The sequence below is a fragment of the Chelon labrosus genome (genome assembly GCF_963514085.1).
Source record: "Chelon labrosus genome assembly, chromosome: 16".
Lineage (NCBI taxonomy): Eukaryota > Metazoa > Chordata > Actinopteri > Mugiliformes > Mugilidae > Chelon > Chelon labrosus.
In genome coordinates, this window is record NC_140349.1 from 10,276,840 (window position 1) to 10,295,869 (window position 19,030).

The 19,030-nt window shown below is 45.6% G+C and overlaps 3 protein-coding genes across 5 annotated transcripts; 2 read left to right on the plus strand and 1 right to left on the minus strand.

Annotated features, from left to right (window-relative positions):
• Positions 1-73: 73 nt before the first annotated feature.
• Positions 74-2,403, plus strand: hax1 (HCLS1 associated protein X-1). The gene is made up of 7 exons (XM_084564027.1): positions 74-420; positions 714-967; positions 1,061-1,275; positions 1,375-1,429; positions 1,538-1,671; positions 1,785-1,905; positions 2,000-2,403. The coding sequence occupies exons 1-7, from the start codon at positions 356-358 to the stop codon at positions 2,065-2,067; spliced, it is 912 nt and encodes a 303-aa protein (XP_084420153.1). The 5' UTR covers positions 74-355; the 3' UTR covers positions 2,068-2,403.
• Positions 2,404-5,121: 2,718 nt separating this feature from the next.
• aqp10b (aquaporin 10b) lies at positions 5,122-7,580 on the plus strand (the record flags this gene model as incomplete). The annotated part of the gene is made up of 6 exons (XM_084562617.1): positions 5,122-5,223; positions 5,729-5,855; positions 6,475-6,612; positions 6,855-6,973; positions 7,055-7,272; positions 7,367-7,580. Exons 1-6 carry the CDS (start codon positions 5,137-5,139, stop codon positions 7,578-7,580), a joined length of 903 nt encoding a protein of 300 aa, XP_084418743.1. The 5' UTR covers positions 5,122-5,136.
• Positions 7,581-8,647: 1,067 nt separating this feature from the next.
• znf687b (zinc finger protein 687b) lies at positions 8,648-18,767 on the minus strand. Of its 3 annotated transcripts, none has more exons than XM_084563744.1 (10): positions 18,728-18,767; positions 14,902-17,196; positions 14,405-14,667; positions 14,130-14,314; positions 12,849-13,025; positions 12,584-12,746; positions 11,886-12,233; positions 11,674-11,774; positions 11,465-11,552; positions 8,648-10,604 (listed from the first exon to the last, which is right to left on the minus strand). In XM_084563744.1, exons 2-10 carry the CDS (start codon positions 17,180-17,182, stop codon positions 10,005-10,007), a joined length of 4,206 nt encoding a protein of 1,401 aa, XP_084419870.1. In that variant the 5' UTR covers positions 17,183-17,196; positions 18,728-18,767; the 3' UTR covers positions 8,648-10,004. The 3 variants fall into 3 exon arrangements, with proteins under 3 accessions (XP_084419870.1, XP_084419868.1, XP_084419869.1); XM_084563742.1 differs by having other exon boundaries at positions 14,405-14,700; XM_084563743.1 differs by lacking the exon at positions 18,728-18,767 and having other exon boundaries at positions 14,405-14,700; positions 14,902-17,406.
• Positions 18,768-19,030: the final 263 nt, after the last annotated feature.

Below are 19,030 nucleotides of genomic sequence, written 5' to 3' on the forward strand. Positions count from 1 at the left end.
CTTTATATTGTTAATGTAGGCTACAGAGTTTAATTTGTTTTTTAACATTTTCAGTTGGTGGTGTGCCTTGTGATTTCTTTCAACGGAAAAAATGCACCTTGGCTCAAAAAAGGTTGAAAAACACCGGTTTAATCGATAACAATGCACAATATTTGTTTTTCTTTATTTCGGCTGCGCCTTCTTACCGATGTCTACGGTAACGTAGCATTACGACAAGTTGCGTCACCCTGAATCATCCGTAACGCTTTACGGCACTGTTGACAACCCTGGCAGGTTCTTCTTCCTCTCTACACTCTGTGTCTTTTTCTTCTATATTTCAAGTTATGATTTAGTTTTCCACCGTAGCTCTCGTTAAATGAGTGTTTTCGATTTGTTTCGCGGGTTCTTCGGGGTACCTGGAGGCCATTATCGTGGCCGAAGGTGAGTTTATGGAGTCAAAGTCAAGAACGCAGCTGTTGACTAAAGCTAACTAAGCTAGCAAGAAGTTGGTCCAAAACATTAGAGTCAGTTAGGTAATGAAACACCTCTGTCAAGGACAAGATTAGTCTTTTCCTGCCAGGAAAAACCACAGGGGTCCCTCTACTAGATTTAGAGAGACTTGGGGATTAATAGGACGGTGTTCTTGGACGTCTATTCACTGTTGGGCTGTTACTATAACTAGCTAATCGAAAGCAAGGTAAATGACCTGGATGCTGATCTGTTTGCTCTGTCAGGGACCCCTTCTTCGATGCCATGACTCACGATGATGACGACGACGAGGATGATGAAGAGGAGGGATTCCACTATGATGGCTTCAGGGGGGACCAGCAGGACCCCTTCGACAGCGCCTGGAGGTTTGGTTTCAGCTTTGGCCCGGACGGGATGAGGATGCAGGAGCCTCCCACGTTTGGCCACGTCCTCAGGGAGATGGAGGAGATTTTCTCCCAGCTGGGGCGCTGGGACGGGCAGCCAGAGTCTGGACACTTTGGTACAAAAACGTCCAGTGTTTAATATGCTTAGACCAGCTATGTTTACCTCCCACGATCTGCAGTCGTCTAACTTTTTCCTCTTTACATTTTAGGTGTTCCCAGCGTCATGCCGCCGCCGCCGCCTCAGGACAGAGCCGAGAAAGGCAGAGGCAGGTCCAGTGGGAACCCCCTGAGAGACTTTATGCTCAAATCCCCCGACAGTGACTCGCAAAGGCCATCCAGAGAGCCCCGAAGCGATAGCCGACCTTCTTATGAGTCGCCTGAAAATCCCAGCACACCATACCACGGCTGGACCCCCTTTTCCAAGGTAAATTTCATCCTTCTCCTTTTTTTTTTCATCAACACTTTTTGTTCCTGCTCATGGTTATAGATTTAACTTACTAATTTTATTATTGTGTCATAATAGTTCAATGATATTTGGAGGCAGAGAGCTCCAGAGGAGGAGCGCAAAGAAGACAGAGGTAGGTAGATGTTTAACATCGATCAGTAAAAGAATCTCAGGGTATGATTTTCTTAAATATTTTTTGGGATTGCAACTAATTCTCCATCTTCACCCTCTTCCTCCTCAGATCTGGACTCCGCGGTGTCGTCTGGTGGCCTGGATCAGATTCTGTCGCCACCTGCTGGTCAGGCACCAGGCCAGCCCAGAACCCGATCGTTCTTCCAGTCGGTCACTGTCACCAAGGTGGTGAAACCTGATGGGGTGAGTTTTTTGTCAGCTGCATATCAAGACGAGATTGTAAAATGTAAAACAAGTTGTGTTCCACTACTTAGCAATGTATTAAATAGATGTTTTCTTTGTGCCTGTGTGTCAAGTCTGTAGAGGAGAGACGTACAGTGAAAGACGGCCAAGGCAACGAGGAGACAACAGTGACTCGCTCAGGAGGTCCTGGGATCCTGGAGGGTCCTGGAGATCAAACAGGACCTGCGCCACCAGGTCAGCTTATCTCCCGTCTGTGTTTCACAACTGATACACTGGAGCGTTTCAACAAACGCTTTAGCTGATTCATCTCTTCTTGTTTTTCTTGCAGGTCAGCGTTTCTCAGACTTGCGGGATGCCGACTCGTTGTTCTCCAAGTTCTTTGGCGGCTTCAAATAACGCGTAGAGTGAAGTCCAACCATCTGGGCTCATCAAACGCGAACATGTGTTTCTGTGCAGCTGTGAACCGGCATATTCATAAGCAACACGCCCATACTCGGACACACAATCACAAGATCTTGATTTGCCAAAGTTAATTTGTCACTGTTGTCGTTGTTGTTGTTGCTGCTGCAGAGGAGGCGGGCACGTAGGCTGGGAGCTGCCACTTCTGAAGAAATTTTGACAAAATGAGACTCGTCAGTCCAAACATTTATTATATTTTTATATTATCCTGTAGATGTGCCCGTATGAGTGTGAGTGAGAGACGATTCAAATAAAAGACTCTTAATATATTTACACAGTTGTCTGCCTCGTGTTTGCTTTAAGTCTCCATGCTTCAGATATATACTCTTTGTATATTTTTTCTTATTTCTGTTTATTATATCAGACCCAGAGACATATTCCTTGTATGTATGAGCTTATGTGAGTCAGATCCAGATTAAAGATACTAATTTGCTTAAACTGATCCTGATGATCATTTAATTTATCCTTCGTCACTTTAATTTGTATTCGTGGTATCAGAATCAGAATCAGCTTTAATGGCCAAGTATGTGCACATACAAGGAATTTGACTCCGGTAACTTTACTCTCTTGTACATAAACACACAAACTTAAATAAGTGAAAGAAAATTAAAGTAAAATAAAATAAAATAAAATAAATCTCAATCTATACACATAAAATATAGAATAAGAGCAGATATGTACACCAAAACCAGGGTTTTGTACAGTGACTATATACAGTAGTGCAGTTATTGTTTGTTCATGTGAATGGTCTCACACTCTGTTACTGCTCAGAGTTCATCAGAGCGAAGAAACTGTTCTATGACGATGAGGCTTTTCTCCATCTATAAATCTGTCTTTCGTGTTAACATCAGTCTGTTATTCTTTAGTGTCCTCCTAGATACGAAATGTCACTTTTACTGAGGAGATTAAACTAAGGGAAGACGAAGGATGTACAAAGAAAACCTCAACAGAAGGATTTAGACAGAAGAAACACAGATAGATGTCCTCAACCTCACACCAAGTTTGGATTTAACCTTTTCTAACAATGTACTTCTGTATCTTGGAGGACATTTCCAACATTCGAGCCGATATTATCACTGCAATCTGGTGATGTGTCAACCTGTGTCAGAGCCAACATTGTATCATAACTGTCTTAATCTTTTTACTTTGGAATTGAATCTTATCCTATCCTTATCAGCCAGTTTATGATGTTGTTTTATGGACGATTGGCATACACGCCTTTCCTCCTCTAATATGACTATTTTTATAAAGGAGCTCCTTGTGCAAAAACGAACGTGTCGGTGTGGCCTCGGCCTGGTCTTTCGGCCTCCGTGTGCTTCGGTCTTCGATACAGGAAGAATGATAATTAGGATTTTTACAAATTCCAAGGTGAGCTTTGGTAAGTTCATGATAATTACTGGTTTCCAACAAGCCCAGAACAAAGACCATAACAGACCTCGCTTGCTCCTTGTGTCCAAAACGCGGAGACGCCACCAAAAGTGCAAACGGAGGAAAAGATTAGAATAGAATAAAATAGAATAGAATGCCTTTATTGTCACTATACACACGTACAATGAGATTAAAGTTGTCACCAATAAAAAAAACAAAAATACGGTATAAAAAGACATATGAAAAATATATACAGTATAAACATAGAGGTGCACAGTCCTGAGGAGATTTTCAGAAATAAATATGGTGAATGTACAGTATGTAAGTATAAATATATAAATATATATTGCACATTATGAATGTATTGCACATTAATGGAATATTGCACATTGATTTGAATATTGCACATTAAAACAGTGTTACAGTGGCGATGGAGATTGGAGAGAGTCCATGAAAGAAAGAAAAAATCCGTGCATGTGGGAGTTCAGGGTGGATATTGCTTTCGGAAAATGCAGTTTAACAGTTTACAACATTAAACAACAGTTTAATGACTTAAAACGAGACAGTTGCAGCTGCTTTTCCCACTGAATTAGACATGGACGTATGCACTGTGATGTCTAGTCGGTGGCATCTTCTCTGCACAATCTGATACTACTGATATTTGTCTGATATTTGTCTATTTATTCGTGAGCACTTCTGCAGATTTTCAATGCAAATAGAGTTAAATTTCCTTCTGCTGCTTCCCGAATCTTAAGTGAAAGTTCAGTGAGGAGGACATTTTTACATCTCTTCACAGTTGCAGCACTGAAATCATTGTGAACCACCTCGTCTGAGTGAAAAGGAGAGTGCCGTGACCCGGATTCGAACCGGGGTTGCTGCGGCCACAACGCAGAGTACTAACCACTATACGATCACGGCTGTGTCTTCAGCTCCTCTCTACATCAGCCTGTGTGCACCACCATCACCAGAGTCCTCATCTGAGTCCCACCTCCAGTATAATTATCCTCACAAGTTCTTGTTACTTCAGTAAACCTTGCTCTCTACTTCAAAATAATCTCTCCTAGTAGAAGCAAATATCAAATCAGCCATCACTCAGGTCCTCCTACTCTTTAAGGAAGGCAAGGAAGGTTTATTTTGTCCAGACCGGAGTACACAGACTAAATACCTACTCTGAGATTATATTATTATATGTTGGTACAAAGAAAGAAAAAAGATGTGTTTTGTCTTTTTAGATGAAGAGACTGATGTCAAGAGTTGTTTTTTTGATCCAGAGAAGAAGAATCAGTGAGAAAAACTGATAAACAGTCAAACAAGAGAAACAATCAGAGTCAAGTCCTGTCAGCTCAGATCACAGCAAACCAAACACGTGAGCCTCTGTGCAGAGGAGTGTTTTGGATCATGCAAGCTGTGATTTAGAACTCAAATATGTCCTACAAAATAAACTACTCTCCTCTCCTGCGTGCACACACACCACCACCATTACCGTGCCATAAAGTGTGTGACGTCTACAGTGTGGAAGGGCGAACTCTGCTCAGTTGGACAAACAGCGCAGTGCTGTGCGGGTCAGATCCACTTGATGACAGCGCCCCAGCTCTGAAAGCTCACCCGTGGCCAGACAGCGCAGAGGAAAGCTCGAAGATGGAGAGGCTGCTGAAGAAGTGTCAGATCAGAAACCAGCTGGTCAGGGAGTGCATGGCTGAATGTCTCGGAGTCTACATCCTGATCGTGAGTGGCTGTTTACATATTTTAAAATAAGTTACTTGGCGCTTCTGACAATCAGAAACTCTCGGTGAATCAGTGATCTCAACATGAAGCGCTGACATGTTTACTTCTAACAGTTACAGTTGTACTGGGGCAGCTGGTGAATGTGAGTGCACAGTGGATAACTTTGGAGGACTTTGGCCTGATCAAAAGGCAGAATTAAAGAGAGGTTGACAGTGATTGAGTGTAATGGAAGGATGGGTCAGTGATTCGGAAAGAACTGCGAGTTATTTTGAGAACACTGGTGCCGGTTTATCTCTAATCACCGTATCGCCTGCAATGGCCGTGAACGTTTACAGCGCACACCATAAAGCAGTTTCCTCAACAATAAAGTGAGATTGCACCAGGGCAACGCTGTGTGGTTGCTTATGCGTGTCAGGACCTCCTGTCCCGACCGTGCAGAGAACACTGCAGACTTCAGTTTCTTTAAAAGTATGCTTTTCTAATGTGCCTCTTCATGTGACTGCAGCTGTTTGGATGTGGCGGCGTCGCCCAGGTGGTCACAAGCAATGAAAACAATGGCCAGTACCTGTCGATCAACCTGGCCTTTGCTCTGGGAGTAATATTTGGGATCTTCGCGTCTCGTGGAGTCTCAGGTAAGGAGACAAAGTTTCAATCTTGCATATCTCAAAGTGCACAGTGTTAGAGTAGAATAAAAATAATAGAATGTCTTTATTGTCAATGTACAAGTACAACTAAATTAAGGTGACCTAAGGTCCCCCCCACCCCCCACCCCCCCCCCCCCCCCCCCCCCCGGCTGCTGTAGAAATACTGGAAAAAAACTAAAAAAGTAAAGGAAATGTAAAAACTAGAATAAAAAAATTTACAAAATTTAAAACACTATCATGACATAACAGTCCCATTCACGCATAATAATAATAAGTCAACTATTGTTGCACGTCACATGAATTTATTGCACTTGTTTGTGTTGCACATTGTTGTGAGAAATTATTGCACACGTTTGCACGTATGAAGCTGATCCACAGCATCCAACTAAAAGCCACATGTTGGATGTGTTTGTAAAGATTAAACCAAAGCCACTCTTCCAAAATTTTCTGCTCTTTTTTTCTGTTTAAATACGCAAAACTAAAAAATACCATAAAAGTAAAAGATAAAAACACCTTCTTAATTTGTTGTGCAGGTCAAAACATCTTCAGTAGATGATATGGGCATGCACACATTTGTGAGTTCTCTTCTGTCTTCTTCTTTTTCAAGGTGCTCATCTGAACCCTGCCGTCTCTCTGAGCATGTGCGTTCTGGGCAGACATTCATGGATGAAACTACCCTTCTACGTCTTCTTCCAGGTGCTCGGGGCCTTTCTGGCTGCAGCCACGGTTGCTCTGCAGTACTATGGTGAGTCTCCGAAAGTTGGAGTCACTCTGTGCTGATTTCTGTAGCCAAAAAGGGAGATAGTGGATTTTACATGAAGTGAAGAGGCATTTAATAGTCTCTGAGCTGTGGCTATTCATTTTATATCTATGTATTACTACTGAGGTTAAACAAAACAAGTACTGATTTCCTACCATATCCACCAAATGCAACTAAATCTGGGGAGCTCTGCGTGTCTGAGCAATAAATGATCATTGTGTGTGCAGACGCCATCAGGGCATACAGCGGAGGGAAGCTGACAGTGACGGGTCCCACGGCCACAGGAGGCATATTCTGCACCTATCCAGCCGACTACCTCAGTGTGTGGGGAGGCGTCGTGGATCAGGTCAGACACAGACATCATCATCATCATCATCATCATCATCAACTTCTCCTGCTCCATTTGTGACTGTTTCTTGTCATCCAGGTGATCGGCACGGCTGCACTGCTGCTGTGCGTCCTGTCTCTCGGGGACCGGAGGAACACCTCAATCCCTGACGCTCTGCAGCCCGTCCTGGTGGGAGGGGTAGTCCTGGTCATCGGCATCTCCATGGGCTCAAACAGCGGATACGCCCTCAACCCGGCCAGGGATTTTGGACCTCGATTGTTCACGTACATCGCCGGCTGGGGAGAGGATGTTTTCAAGTTAGTAGCTTCACTTTATGATCTATAACTGAAACCCTCTTTATTTTGACTAACTAACTCCCTATGTGTGTGTGGTGGGGATGTGTGTGTGCAGGGCTGGAAATAGCTGGTGGTGGGTGCCTTTAGTGGCTCCCTGCATCGGGGCCCTGCTGGGAACGCTGATCTACGAGCTGATGATTGAAGTCCACCATCCGGCAGAGGCGTCCGAGGTCCAGAGCTCGTGTCAGGAGGCCACAGAGGGCAAGGAGGGGATGGAGGTGGAGCTGGAGGGGGTGGAACAAGGCAGTGGAAAACTCACTAAGAATTAAAATGAAGACACGGAGCAGGAAACTGTCTGTATATAGTAAATATATTATTTAAGGTGTGATAAGCACTAAAGATGTCTGGAAATATCAAAGTAGGTGCTGAAATCAAAAACTAGAAGCTGTCAATATTTCTATAGACAGTGATAGATTTTTTTTGAGTTAATATTTACTGGAAGGATTGGTGATCTCCTGACTTCTCGTCTAGTCGGGTTAAATATTCCCACTGATTAGCAAATGTTGGCAATAAGCTAAGATGCCAACTTTAGCATTTACCTCAAATCATTCCAGTGGTTTGAACTGATTTCATTGATTTCCTTTGTTCCTTTTAATCAGACTTTTTATAGTTTTTCCTATTTCTATTTTAATTATATGTTTTTACTACATGTTTTTATGTTACGAGCTGAAAGCATTTTATCTATATTGTTTTATCCTTTTTTACAGTTTTAGTTTTAGTCCCTCAGTTTTTAGCAGTTTTTAGTTTTTAGCAGCTTTTATCAGACTTTTTATCTTTTTTTTTTCCTATTTTAATTATATGTTTTAACTACATGTTTTAATTTTACGAGCTGAAAGCATTTTATCTATATTGTTCATTTTTATCCTATTTTACAGTTTTAGTCCCTCAGCTTTTAGCTCCAGTGTCTCCTCATGGGGGCCTACCACACTGGGAGCTGCTGCTGGTCTACTGACGGGGGTGCTGTCCTGTGGGCGGCTCTGGCCCTGGTGGCTGGAGGGCTCTGCACCTTGGTGTGGTCGGCCCCCAAAGGTGGCTTTCTCGGTGCCCGGCCTTGTCTCTCTCTAGCATGTACAGTGGGTGTGAGCCTGTGTGTGTGTGTCTCTGTATGTCTCTGTGTCTCTCTGTGTTTTTACAGGGGTGGGAGGGTTGGGTTTTGTCCTTGCTGTTTTTAGTATGAAAAGTGCCATATAAATAAAATTTGATTTGGTCTTGTTAATCAGTAATGTATATTTTCTGTAAAAAAATAAATATATAAAACAAAAATGCATCCCCTCAATGTGACTTCGCAAAAAGGAAAGTCTCTTTTTTTTTCCACATTTATTTCCAAACAGCACAAAAGTGTATGGCATTTCAGCAAGCAGACCACAACCATGGAAAAAGAAAATGACATGAACTTTCCACTATTGATCTATATAAATATGATATGACATATAAAAAAGATACAAACGAAAATAATAATAATAATAATAATAATAATAATACCCCCACTCGTAGGCCTCCGTCACATGACAAAACGCGAGGGCTGGTTTTGAAACATACAAAAGAAATGTGAGTACAGCAAGCACTGATTCTGTAGATAAAAAAAGAACCGTCTCAAGGAGATAAACATTTGTTTTCATACACATTAAGACAACACGACCCCCCCCACACGACCTCCATCTGCTTCGTAATTACAATGTACAGCATACTCTGTGTGGGGGAACATTTCTTTCTTTTTTTCTACTTTTAGACTTCAAATCGTTTTGGAAAAAAAGGGAACAGTACAAGTACAAATACTATACGTATTCACATTATCATAGCAAGTTACTAAAACCAGAACGCTTTCTTTTAGTGTAATTATATGTATTTACATGGCAAAACTCAGTACACATACACTACTGGCAGGAAGCCTGACCTCTCCTCTTCTTCTTCTTCTTCTTCTAGTTTAACGATTAACAACGTCACACATTATTCACACTACACAGGTTACAGACCTCCGGTAACCCTCGTCTCCTGATCAAGTGCCGACAGAGGCTCTCGTCTCCGTTGCGGCGAAAATTGCACCGTGTCTAGGTAAGATCTGACGCAACCGACTCACAAATACCGACAGCAGTAATGTGTTTTCGTATAAATAAATATTATAGCAACATAAAAATCAGTGTCAAAGCCTCCCGACGCTCCTCTTCATGCTTTACGGTGTCTTTTTTTTTTTTTTTTGTCTCGAGGTGAGTTTTACCAGCTTCTGAAGCTCTTCAAACTGACTTTTGGACTTTTGAGGCAAACAAGCGTGAGAATAATGAGCAATGTACAAAATATGGGAACAACAGGCGTCAGGAGAACAGTGGGAGATGTGTGTGTGTTTGTGTGTGTGTTAGGGATCAGGCAGGTGGCTACAGTCAGTGCAGAGTGAGAGCGGTTGAAATGTGAGGACAGGATGTATTAGACACAGAATGGCTGAAATATAAATGCTTTACTTGGGACGGGGGGGTGGGGCTGTTCTACACAAGAGTCTATCACAGGTGAGTTCAGTAACGTGATCAAACATGCAATTACAATCGCACAGAAGAGAGTAAAACGGTTTGTTGTGTCTTAAAAAAAATCTGCACAGGGGCAGCTCTGTTTCATCAACATTCATATTCTACAGCCTCTCTCCTCCATCGTGACCCTCGACAGCCTATCAGTCTCCTCCTCCTCCTCCTCCTCCTCCTCCTCCTCTACTGGGGCTTGTCCGTCTTGTGTGCGGTGAGGAAGGCCATGCCGTGGGTCCTGAAGTGGGTGTTGAGGTCCGAGGCCTTGTCGAAACGCCGGCCGCACACCTTGCAGCCCAGATTCCCCTCGCCGTCCTCGCCCAGCGCCTGGGGGGAGGCGGCGGGGGAGCCGTCCGGAGAGCCGTGGGCGCGGGGCGTGCCGCGGTCCGCGTCGCTCTGGTTATCCCGCACCCGGTGAGTGATGAAGCGGTGCCTGCTGAGGGAGCCGGCCGACGCGAAGCAGACGCCGCACTGCAGGCACTGGAAGGAGGCGGTGTCTCCCCGATGCTGGGGGATGTGCCGCTGAAACTCCGCCCCGTCCTCCGTGGAGAAGCCGCAGGGGACGCAGCGGAAAATGTTGTCTTCCTCCTCTAGCTCGCCGGGCGCTAGCGACGGTGTCGACGCGGCAGCCCTGGTCCTCTTTGCGGGACCCGCGCCCTCCTCTGTGGTGTTCTCTTCCTCGTCTCCTGCTCTGCTTACAGGAGGGCCGACTTCACCGTCTTGTTCTGAGGAGCTGCCTGGTCCTTCTCCTCCTGTAGATGCACGCTTCCTGGTCAAGGGGGGACCCTGAGGAGAGAGAAAGACAGAAGGAGGCGAAGCAGCTGTTAAAGTACTATTTCTGTGTCCCATCTACTTATATGACTTACAAAGAACAGATAACACTGACCAGATATAAAAGTTGGATTGAATCATAAAAATGTAATAATTGACTAAAATACACTCACTGGTGGCTCCTGTCATATTTTATAGGGAGGACAGTAGTTAAGTGCTGTCCAGCTAAGGTAACAATACCACCAGCAACCACTAGGTGGCTGCCATTTATCAGTTGAGCGCAGGGGTGTCAAACATGCGGCCTGCAGGTAAAAAAAAACAGCCCACCAGAGGGTCCAATCTGGCCCGGCAGGATGAATTTGGAAAGGAAGAGGAGGAGGAAGGGGAAGTAAATGGGGAAGGAGGAGAAGAAGGAAGGGGAGAAGCGAGAAGATGAAATGAGAAAGAAGGAAGAAGATGGGGGAGGAGGAAGAGAAGGTGAAGATGAAGAAACGGAAGGAGGAGAAGACAAGTAGATGGAGGAGGAGGAGGAGGATGAATAAGAAAATGTGAAAATGACAAGTTTTTCAATAAAATTGGCACCTTATTTCTAATTTGTCCACTAAGGGAACAAGAACTAAACAGCAGACAACAGCAACGAGCTGAAATTAAAAGTGTTTTTCTTAAGAAATTTCATGTTTGCTAAACCCCTGGCTCAGCGCGTCAGGGACACTGATTGGACTTCAGCCAAACACTGTGGCTGAAATGTGGCTTTCCATCTTTAGCTTGACTTTTGTGTGCATCGTCATGCGTATAGCGTATGAGATCACACATGTTCACTGAAGAGCTCGACACACCGAAATCAAGTGGAATGGAGCTACGTTGTCTTGACTCACCTGCCCATCTGTGCTTCTGTGATGGAGACGGACGTGTTTGTCCAGCAAGAACCGACTGCCAAAGGTGCGTTTGCCTTCTGTGCAATATCTGAAAAATGATTACGCCGGATTAGGATCTCTAATATAAAGAACTTGTTTGGTATTTCTGTACTGTACTTATAATCTACATAAATCTGCCACAGGTCTACAGTGAATCTTAGATGACTCACTGGCAATGGAAGACTCTTTTGTTGCCCTCGTGAATGACCCGCTCGTGACGTCTCAGGCTGGAAGACGTGCTGAACGTACCTCCACAAATACGACAGGGGAACTGTGGAAAGATGAAATAAAAACACATAAAATCTCAGTCTAAACCACAAACAGTTAAAACTGGATTCGGTTCGATCTGATCGAAATAAACTGCGGCGGTAATGTGACCCACCTTGCCGTGCTCCATCTTCACGTGACTCAGATATTCTTCGTTGTCGGTGAAGGTGGACTGACACTGAGGGCAGGTCCACTCGGTCTGGGCGCTCGGTTGACTGCCGCCCCCCGCGGCGGCGGAGTGACCCCCCGGGGCTTCGTAGTCGTCGTCGTCGTCGTCTTCCTCTTCCTCCTCTTCCTCCTCCTCCTCCTGTTCCCGCCCCCAGTCCTCCCCGTCTGAGTTGTCCGGCTTTCCAGAGGACTTCGACTTGACACCAGAGGGGCCGGACGTGTTGGCCGGGGCTGAGGCAGCGTTGGGGGCGTCGGACTGAGACTCCAGTTTGGCGGAGGGGCCTCTGTGAGCAGTCTGGACAATAGAAACGTGTGAGAGAAAATTTAGAAATAAGAGTTTCCACACCTGCCGCACACACACAAAAAAAACATATTCTCGCTTCTATGCTTTTATTTAATACACAACTCTCACAAAAGACATTTATATTACTAGTACTGTACTTGGTATAGAACTTAAGACAAGGTCACCGGAGAGGAACCTCGCTAAGGCCGATCCAAGAATTGCTGTATGCCTTCGTTGACACCACATTCATTGTAGGAGGCAATGAATGAGCAACACATAAAGGCAAGAGGCTAGTTTGTGGTTTGAAGTGACACAATGCTCCATCTATTCAATCTAAAATCTCCGATCCCCTAAAAACACACCTTAATATGCTCCATCATGGAACCTTTCTGGGCGTAGAGCTTGGTGCAGTCAGGACACTTGAACACGTGCACTTTTTGCTTGGCTAAATGTGTGTCGAAGTGCATGTACAGCAAGGGTTTTTGGGTGAAAACCGTATCGCACATTACACACTTGTAGATCATTCTGCAAAAGGAGGAAAAAGCAGAAAGAAAACAGTTGTTAGCGTTATGTAAACGCGTTCGAACGATATTTCTCTACATGTGGGTTGAAACTGTTTATACGTACTTGGCCTGTCCTCCGGTGAGCGTCGGGTGCTGGGTGCTGATGTGACTCTGGGCGCTGGGGGAAGACTTGAAGGCCATGGGGCAGCTGGGGCACTTATGGAAGACCTCGCAGTGAGCCGTCTGAATGTGGGACTTGATGGAGTTCAACCCTCCGAACACGACCTGGCAGCTCGAGCACCTTGACAAAGCAAAACGTGATCAACTATAAATCCACAGCATAACAAGCCAAGAGGCCACACTACAGTAAGCTATGGGTTTTTCCATTTCCTTTAATGTGTTATATAGATTTTTTTTTTCTGCATGTAACTTATGTAAGTGCAAAAACCAGCCACCTTTGATTTATACATCAATGAGAATCTTCAAAGGAGCCTGCAAAATTACAAAGACTGAAGTCTGCTCTCTCTCTCACACAGAAAACTCTGCACCTGAACTGCAACCAGCCTTTTCATAGTATGCTGGAAGTCTTACAGCTAGAAATGCTAAATATTGCTATGATTTTGTTGCTTTTCTTCCAATAAACTTTAAGCTTGTGTGCAAGACTAAAACTCTTAAAAGAATTCACATATTACAAGCAGACTACTCAAATACTCTATTTGAAAATCATGAATGAATGACAACAGATGTTGTAATAGTTCTGCTGTTGAAGATCATCACAGCACAAATTTTGCTTTAAAGAATGCATGTAGATTTAACTGCATTTGAGCAACATGTTGCTAAAAGCCTCCCAAAGAAATACTGGATTGTGTGTTGATATAAACCGATCAGGCATAACATTATGACCAATATTGTGTAGGTCTCCCTTGTGCCTCCAAAACTGTTCTGACAGAAAGATGTCAGTGGGGGCCTTTGGGTCCTATGGGTTGAGGGGAGGGGACTCTGTGGATCATCCCACAGATACTTGATCAGTTTGGGATCTAGTGAATTTGAAGGGAAGTTGTTCCTAAAGCGTTTTTGTGGGTGTGCCTGTGTCAGGTTACATCCTGCTGGGGATGGCTGCTGTCATCAAGGAGTGTCATTGCTATGGGGTGGGGGTGCCTGGTCTGGTCTAGGTGGGTGGTACCTGTTTACATCCACACCAATGTCAGGTCCAAAAGTTTCCCAGCAGAACATTACTGTATTGCCACAAGATAGTCACTGCTATTTACTTCTCCTGTCAGTGGTTTTAATGTTGTGGCTGATCGATGTAGTATGAAAACTGAAGCCCAGACATCAGCGGCGGTTAATGGCCTAAGACTTGGCTGCTGCAGCAGTCATGTGATGTGTTGTTTTACTGCCTCCACACCTGTAGCCAATGCGCCTGGCAAAGTGCAGACAGGCCTCCTCCAGGTGGGTCTGAAAACTGGACTGCCGTGCGATTCCTCCACACTCGGGACAGACATGAGGCGCTTTGTGTTTATGGATCCTCTGGTGGGCGGACACGGCACACGAGTTAGGGAGCATCATGGGAGGCGAGCACTGCGTACACGTCTGAAAGAAGAAAAAAAACAAAAAACAAGACAGTAAGTGACCGCCAGCTGCTGATAACAACACACATGTACACTTTTTGACAAGACTCACTGAGTTGGAAGCTGCTCTGATCTGCTGGAAGTGGGTGACCAGCTCAGCCTTGCCGGAGAATTGTGTTTGGCACTCTGGACACTTGAAGTTGCTGTACTGCAGCCCTTCGGCCTTCTTGCAGGGCAGAGGCATAAGCGCTTGGGGGCCCTGCGGTGCGCGGCGGACAGGTCGGGGCTGACCTGCTGCTGGAGACGAGGCGTCCTTCATTGGGCTGGAGTTGGCAGAGGCGGCGGGACCCCCGGGTGTGGCAGCAGGAGAGGAGACTGGGGGAGAGGAGGACGAAGAGGAGATGAGGCCTGGTCAGCCAAAGGTGCAAAACAGAAACGGGACGTGGTCAATGAAGATGCATCACAAATGAATGACACATGTATTTTAGTGTTTATCATCAAAACTACCCTTCACAATGTAAAAGCTTTATATTTGTCTCCATTCTGTGTTTAATTGGTAAAAATAAAAAAGGGATTAAATAGTATAATGTGCTCTCTACCCCTGCTTACCACCTATTGGCGTTATGTCCTGCTGTCCAATCATCTGCTCCACTGTGACAGGCCTCATGACCAGATGCGAGCACTGCATGACCAGTCCACGCTCCTTATGCTCCCTGGCATGCAGCAGCAGGCTGCACTTATTGAAGAAGGCCAGCCTCTTAGCACAATGGTTGCAGGTCACCTCGATACGGAGTGATCGGCGGTCGTAGTGTCGTGCCAGGCTGCGCTCCAGGGCGAACGCGTCTCCACACTCCAAGCAGCGGTAGCCTGTGGCCGGGAGAGGAAGGCCCCACTCAGGCGGCGGAGGCGCCGAGAGGTCGGGCTTGTAGCTCGGCAAAAGGTTTTTGCTGTTCAGTATTTTGTTAAAAGCCTCGACCAGGCTCGACTGACTCCGGGAGATGACTGCTCCTGTGCTGTTGACGATGGAGGCAGGTTTGTTTGGCTGCAGGGTGCCCGCTATGATGGTGCCGCTGCCCCCGTTAGCTGTTTTGTTAGTGGCAGTGCGAACGCTGATCCCACCAGCAGCGACTGAGATCTTCGGGGAGGACGACACAGCGGGGGTTGCGGGCAGGGCAGCAGATTTAGTGATGCTAACGGCAGTGGCAGAAACCTTAGTCTTGTCGGATGCAGCCATTTTGTTTTGGACCTTTGTGGCAGCAGCTAGCATGACGCTGCTGGCTGCAAGTGTGGACACGGGCAAAGCATTGAGAGCACTTACTTTCTGGGAACTCGTTGTCATGTGACCAGGAGATGCCTCAAGCTTTTGGGCCTTGTTTCCCATTACCTTACGCTCCCCGGTTTGACCTTTAGGGTCCAAGCCTTTCCCTGCAGCACCACCTTTAGGTGCTACCCTTGTAACAGTTCTGGTGATGCCCCCTGTGGAGGTTTTAATTGTTTTTATTCTGACTTTGAGGGGCCGGGATGGGGTTCCAGTAGGAGCAGACACAGCGATGCCTGCCTCCCCTCCATCAGTCGATGATGGGGGTTTAGGTTTGCCATCACTCACTTCCATATTTTCCTCACTTGTTCTCACATTTTCTCCCTTGTCAGCTTTGCCATCAGCAACTCTGTCTATCCCGTTCCCCACCTCCATCTCTTCCTCCTCCTCTTTAGGCTCCCGCAGTTCAGAGGGAGGTGGAGTGGCGGCCACTGCAGGGCTGGAGCACCTCTTTGCTGGGACTTGGGCCGTTGATTTTGGCATCTCCGGTTCAGGACTCTCTGGTGAGTCTCTCTCTTCTATGACATGCTCGGGATGTCTGTCCTCCACCTGGGGACTCTCTGTTGAACCAGACTGGGGCGTAGAGGAAGTCAGAGATGTTCCTGAAGGAGTGTCCCCAGGTTTAGGTTGGGATGCCGTAGAGGATGCGGGCTGCGTTGAGTCAGACTTGTAACGTCGGCTCAGCTGAGTGCAAGACGGAGAGTCTGGGGTCTCTTGGATCACCAGAGGACTCCCCAAATCAGGATCAGAATCATCCTCCTCTATCTGCTGGTGTTGAAATCCAGCAGGGCCACCTTTGGGAGCTCCATTAAAAGGCTTGGAAGGTGGAAAGAAAGGTGAGGCCAGTCCAACGGGACCACCAGCAGGCAGAGGAGACGAGCCAGCTGATAGTGAGGAAGATGACGGTAACGATGCCTTGACCCCATCTGCTCTCTCTTGGCCTGTATCCTGCTGCTGTTGGTGTTGCTGCTGCAGGAGCTGCATCTTTCTGGCTCGACCCACTGGGTCTCCAGACCCCTGCGACACAAGCGGCTTAAGTCTGTTGAAAATGTTGCCACCCTGCTTGTGAGACTTTGTAGTGCTTCCGCCTGCTGCTTCTGAAGAAACTTTAGGAGTGTTCATTGACCATGGTGCACCGTTAGACTGAGCCTGGCTAAGGGGAAGTGGCGTGGAGACACCAGATGCCCCAAAACCATTGTGGTTGAGAGCCTCAGATTCAGCCATCCCAGGAGCACACGCACCAAGTCGAGGACCCAGATCCACCCCCGCGATCACATCAATAGGGTCCTGGTCTGCGTCCCCGTCTCCTCCGTCAACGGGCTCAAGGCGGACTTTGTTTTTAACGATTACACTCACAATCGATGTGTCTGCCTGGGGGTCTGAGGGGCTCGGCGGTCTCAAAGATGACCCAACGCCCACCACGCTATCCGGCTTTCCGAGAGGTGCACCTGCAGCTCCATGAGGTGCCTCCGCCTCATCTGGGGCAGACTGGATGGCCTCTTTGGCATCTATGTCGGGAATATCAAAGGCTGCCAACAGGTCATCGAAATCTGGGGTCTTCATGTCCCCCATACCGGGATTAACGCCTATAAAAACACAAATTGAAAGACTTTAGTAGAGAAACACAACAAAATGCATAAGCATCAATCTGCCTCTACAATCCTACCAAACATGACCGCAGCTGTCTGGGGTATCCAAGGACCCCAGACATCATCTGATGAATAACTCATGTGTGGCGTCACACAGTTAGCCAGCTAACAAAAAACAAGACTACTTGTTTTAAGGGTTAAAAAACATAAATGAGGACACCTATTTATTTATATTTCTATTGTTTAATAGTATTCTAATAAAATAGCAGAAGAGAAAGAGGGAAAGCTGAGGAGAGAGCAGACACTGTCCACCGTGCTTAGGACAGGATGAGCATTATGTCCCTGTTCTGTCCCACACAAACAAAACCTGACCTGATCACATTCAAATGATACAGTCCTCATAACCACAGTGATGTGTCCTTTAGGAATCAGTGAAAAATGTAGATCTAGTCAGCTCAATTTAAGAACAACAATATATATATAGTACTAATGTATTGCATAAAACGCATTTTTTTTCCTTTTGTTTATGTACAGGTAGAGACACATTTATGTAATTAAAAACACAGCGTGATGCAAACTAAGTCACAAAGATAAAATCAAAAATTGTGCATAAAGTTTTACATGCATAAATACTATTATAGTTATATTTAATACACAGAAGAGATAATAATAGCGCGGTTGTGTTACTGTTTGGGTGATAATTTATGCTAATGCACACTGACATGCTTTACAAAAAAAGAAATTATGCAATTTTTTGCACTCTGAACATATTTAAATGCACATATTTATATTTATATCACGGAAATCAACATTTTTATTCTTTCTATTTTAACTCCTTTAACAAGTTCAGTGTTAGGACCTCGGTATTACTAACACACTGGATGGGACCATGCAACCAAAGGCTAAAAAAAAAAAAAAACTCAACATGCAACATACAAAAATATATAACGGTCTTGAAGATAATTTAAAGGTAAATTCATCGCATAATGTTTCTTACATGCACAAACTGACAAGCTCCCAGACAGGTTAGCTTGTTATCTGGGAAGCTAGCTAGCTAAGCTATGCTATGAGGATTCTGCACTAGCCTTTAGCAAGCTAGCGGCGGCGGCGCCTCTGCAACCAAACCCCTCTCTGGTAACAGGTTCAGCAGCACTATTACACTATGAATGGAGAGCACTGCTTTAATCACGCTTTTACTGCATGCTGGACTTTGTTGTGGGAACCGTCCGAGACACGGTCCCGCCGAGACGTCGTTTTCGTAGCAGCGACCTCGGGTTATTTTGAGCTAACGATATTCCTTTCCGACTGAGGCTGGCTAGCTGGCCGCCGGAGCTCCAGCCAAGACAGAGAGGGGTCATTTAGCTAACTAGCTAGCGTTCGCCATTAAAAAGCAACCGGAGCGGTTTGCTGAGGCATGGTTTGACAGCACTAAGACCCCGGTGATATGAGGGTCGACGATGAGACAGAAAAAAAGGATGGCTGGGATGGGGATTTTTCCTTTAATATTTTATGTATTTTGATTGTTTACCTGGATATGCGATTCCCGACTATCCTAGCTCGTTTTCAGCTGAAAATGCTGCGCTTCCCGTCACATGACCCCGAGACATCCTATCAGGCTGTGATCGCGCTGGAAAAATGCATGGAGGATGCTGCAAACGACACGTATATTTATTTCTACCGGGAATGACATTAAATAATCGCTAATGCCCTGAACTGACTGCTTTTAAATATCATAAAGCGCTGTTTTAAGTCGGGATGATGGGCATGAACCCCTTTTTGTCCCACATACATACATGCAACGCTGTCAACAATATGAGGCGGTGAGGGCACA

Bases quoted from the DNA above. Each gene is read 5' to 3' on its own strand.
- hax1 (XM_084564027.1), top strand. From the start codon at position 356: ATGAGTGTTTTCGATTTGTTTCGCGGGTTCTTCGGGGTACCTGGAGGC. The intron at 421-713 runs GTGAGTTTATGG...TTGCTCTGTCAG, and splicing joins GGCCATTATCGTGGCCGAAG to GGACCCCTTCTTCGATGCCA. The intron at 1,906-1,999 runs GTCAGCTTATCT...TTTTTCTTGCAG, and splicing joins AACAGGACCTGCGCCACCAG to GTCAGCGTTTCTCAGACTTG.
- znf687b (XM_084563742.1), bottom strand. From the start codon at position 17,182: ATGGGGGACATGAAGACCCCAGATTTCGATGACCTGTTGGCAGCCTTT. The intron at 14,701-14,901 runs GTAAGCAGGGGT...TTGGCTGACCAG, and splicing joins GGACATAACGCCAATAGGTG to GCCTCATCTCCTCTTCGTCC. The intron at 13,026-14,129 runs GTGTGGAGGCAG...TGCTTTGTCAAG, and splicing joins GCCAGGCGCATTGGCTACAG to GTGCTCGAGCTGCCAGGTCG.